The sequence below is a fragment of the Lactuca sativa genome, chromosome 9 (genome assembly GCF_002870075.4).
Source record: "Lactuca sativa cultivar Salinas chromosome 9, Lsat_Salinas_v11, whole genome shotgun sequence".
NCBI lineage: Eukaryota > Viridiplantae > Streptophyta > Magnoliopsida > Asterales > Asteraceae > Lactuca > Lactuca sativa.
This window is the reverse complement of record NC_056631.2, coordinates 3,905,736-3,907,920: the sequence shown is the minus strand read 5'-3', so window position 1 is coordinate 3,907,920 and position 2,185 is coordinate 3,905,736. Positions and strand designations below refer to the sequence as shown.

The 2,185-nt window shown below is 42.9% G+C and overlaps 1 protein-coding gene across 1 annotated transcript; it reads right to left on the bottom strand.

Moving 5' to 3' along the window:
* Positions 1 to 1,105: 1,105 nt before the first annotated feature.
* LOC111921080 (uncharacterized) lies at positions 1,106 to 1,684 on the bottom strand. The gene has a single exon (XM_023916672.2). The coding sequence runs from the start codon at positions 1,682 to 1,684 to the stop codon at positions 1,106 to 1,108; it is 579 nt and encodes a 192-aa protein (XP_023772440.2).
* Positions 1,685 to 2,185: the final 501 nt, after the last annotated feature.

Below are 2,185 nucleotides of genomic sequence, written 5' to 3'. Positions count from 1 at the left end.
ACAAGGAGTCGTTAAATGGCAATTTAATATGTTTCCCAAAAACACAAGTTTGACATATTTTTGAATCTGAAAATTTAGAAACAGAGATAGACTTATGCTTATTCAAAATATGTAATAAAGAAACGCCAGGATGGCCTAGACGTTGATGCCATAAGTCTTGAGAGAGAGCTGCAAAAGTGGAAGGAATGGTACGAGCTGTTGGTAGAGAGAGCAGGTAGAGGTCTCCGGTGCTATCACATCGAAGGATAGTAATCTTGGTCTGTAAGTCCTTAACAAGAAAACCAAAAGGGTCAAATTCAATGGCAATATGATTATCTGTTGTAAGGCGACGAACAGATAAAAGATTTTTAATAAGATGCGGAGCAACGAGAGCATTGTTTATTTTGAGAGGTGGAAGAGGTGGGGAAAGTGTCGTGTGTCCCGTCCCGTTGATAGGTATTTTGAAACCGTTTCCAATAACAATATGGTTTGGAATGCTATTATTGATATAAGAGGAGAGTGTACCTATCGAATGAGTCATGTGATTTGTAGCCCCGGTGTCGAGATACCAGTTTTGATCTGGGTTCAAGGTCATAGTGTGCAAGGCTTGCTCAAAGTTGGTGGGCGTATAATATTTTTCTGAAGCAGCATACGCATGAGTAGGAGGAGCACCAAGAATACCCGAACCGGGTGTACCAGGGCGTAGAGGACGAGAAGGAGGTGCGGTCGGATAGGGGCATGGTGGAGGAGACCATTGTTGCCAATTTTGATATGGATTAGAATTCCACTGCTGCAAATAAAAATGATGACCATGAAAGTTGCCACTTCGACCCCGACCGTGTCCGCGACCTCGACCATGACTGCCCCTGCCACGTCCACGAGGTGTTGATTCAGAATATCCTCTGCCATGCTGATGGTTATGCTGAGAATCGGGAGCAGGTTGCTGTGACGGTGAGTATCCAGTAGCGGTGTGAAGAGCAGTAGTGGTTGGATGTTTTCCGGTGGTGGTAGTAGTGGGTCTAGCAACAACTAAGAAAGATGTGTTGGGGCTGATCTGATTCGCTTTTCTGGCCTCTTCCATAATAAGTTTGGACCGGGCTGTATAGAAATCCGAAAGAGGGTCTTGCTATTGTAGAAAAGTTGCTACTCCATCAAACTGGTCTGTGAGTCCGACAATGAGATGGAGAACAAGAGTTTGACCAGGTACAGGGGCATTGACATTGGCTAATTGATCTGCCAATACTTTAATTTCTTGACAGTAAGCACTCACGTTTGGAAAGGATGCTAGTTTTTTATTTGTCAGTTTGGTTTGAAGGAAGAGAGCCCTGGAGTTAGCATTGTCCTGAAATATATTGGCTAGGGCTGTCCATGCTTGAGCGGCTGTGGAACCTGGCTTGAGTATGGTGTGAAGTAAGTCAGTAGAAAATGGACCATAAATCCATTGGAGTACTATAGCATCTAATCTTGACCAAGAAGCATCGGGTGTAGAAGTGGTTGTTTTGTATTTGGCGGCATCTGTTCCAGAGGTTGGCTTTCCCGAAGTTGGCACCTCGTTTGGAAGGATGTGATCGATGGCTTGAAATGCCTGGCAATGAATTTTGAATAGTTCTGCCCATGACGCGTATTGAGCGTTTTCCATCTCTAGAATGATTGGAATAAAATTCTTGATGTTGGTGACTGTTGCAGCACGGTGTAACTTCTCCATGGTAGAGATAAAAGGATAGAGAGATGAATAGAGACAAAGAAGGACTGCCGACTGGAGGAAGAAGGTTCTTGCGACGTTTAGGGTTTGGAGGGAGGTGGTGAGCGGGAAATCAGAACCGCTCTGATACCATAATAGATTACGCTCCAAAATCGCCGATCCTTCTCATTGTACATAATTATATATAGATACAAGGGTTTGTCTATTTACACTTTAGCACCTCATAGAATCTAAATAATACTATTCCTCTTCTATTCTAATAGTGCACTCTGCACATACCCAAACATATATTTATAGTACAAATTATAAAGCCTCTTAGCTCACAAGTAAGTTCCAATTATTTATCCCGGTTAATCACAAACAATAGTAAGGTGGATATCAAACAACTAATGTGGCAATGTACAAAATTGGACACCACTCCTTCAAGCCTTTTGGTGACATGAATAATTATATGGTTCTTGTAATGGTTGATGCATTCAGACCCGCCAACCCGTGACCCGTCAG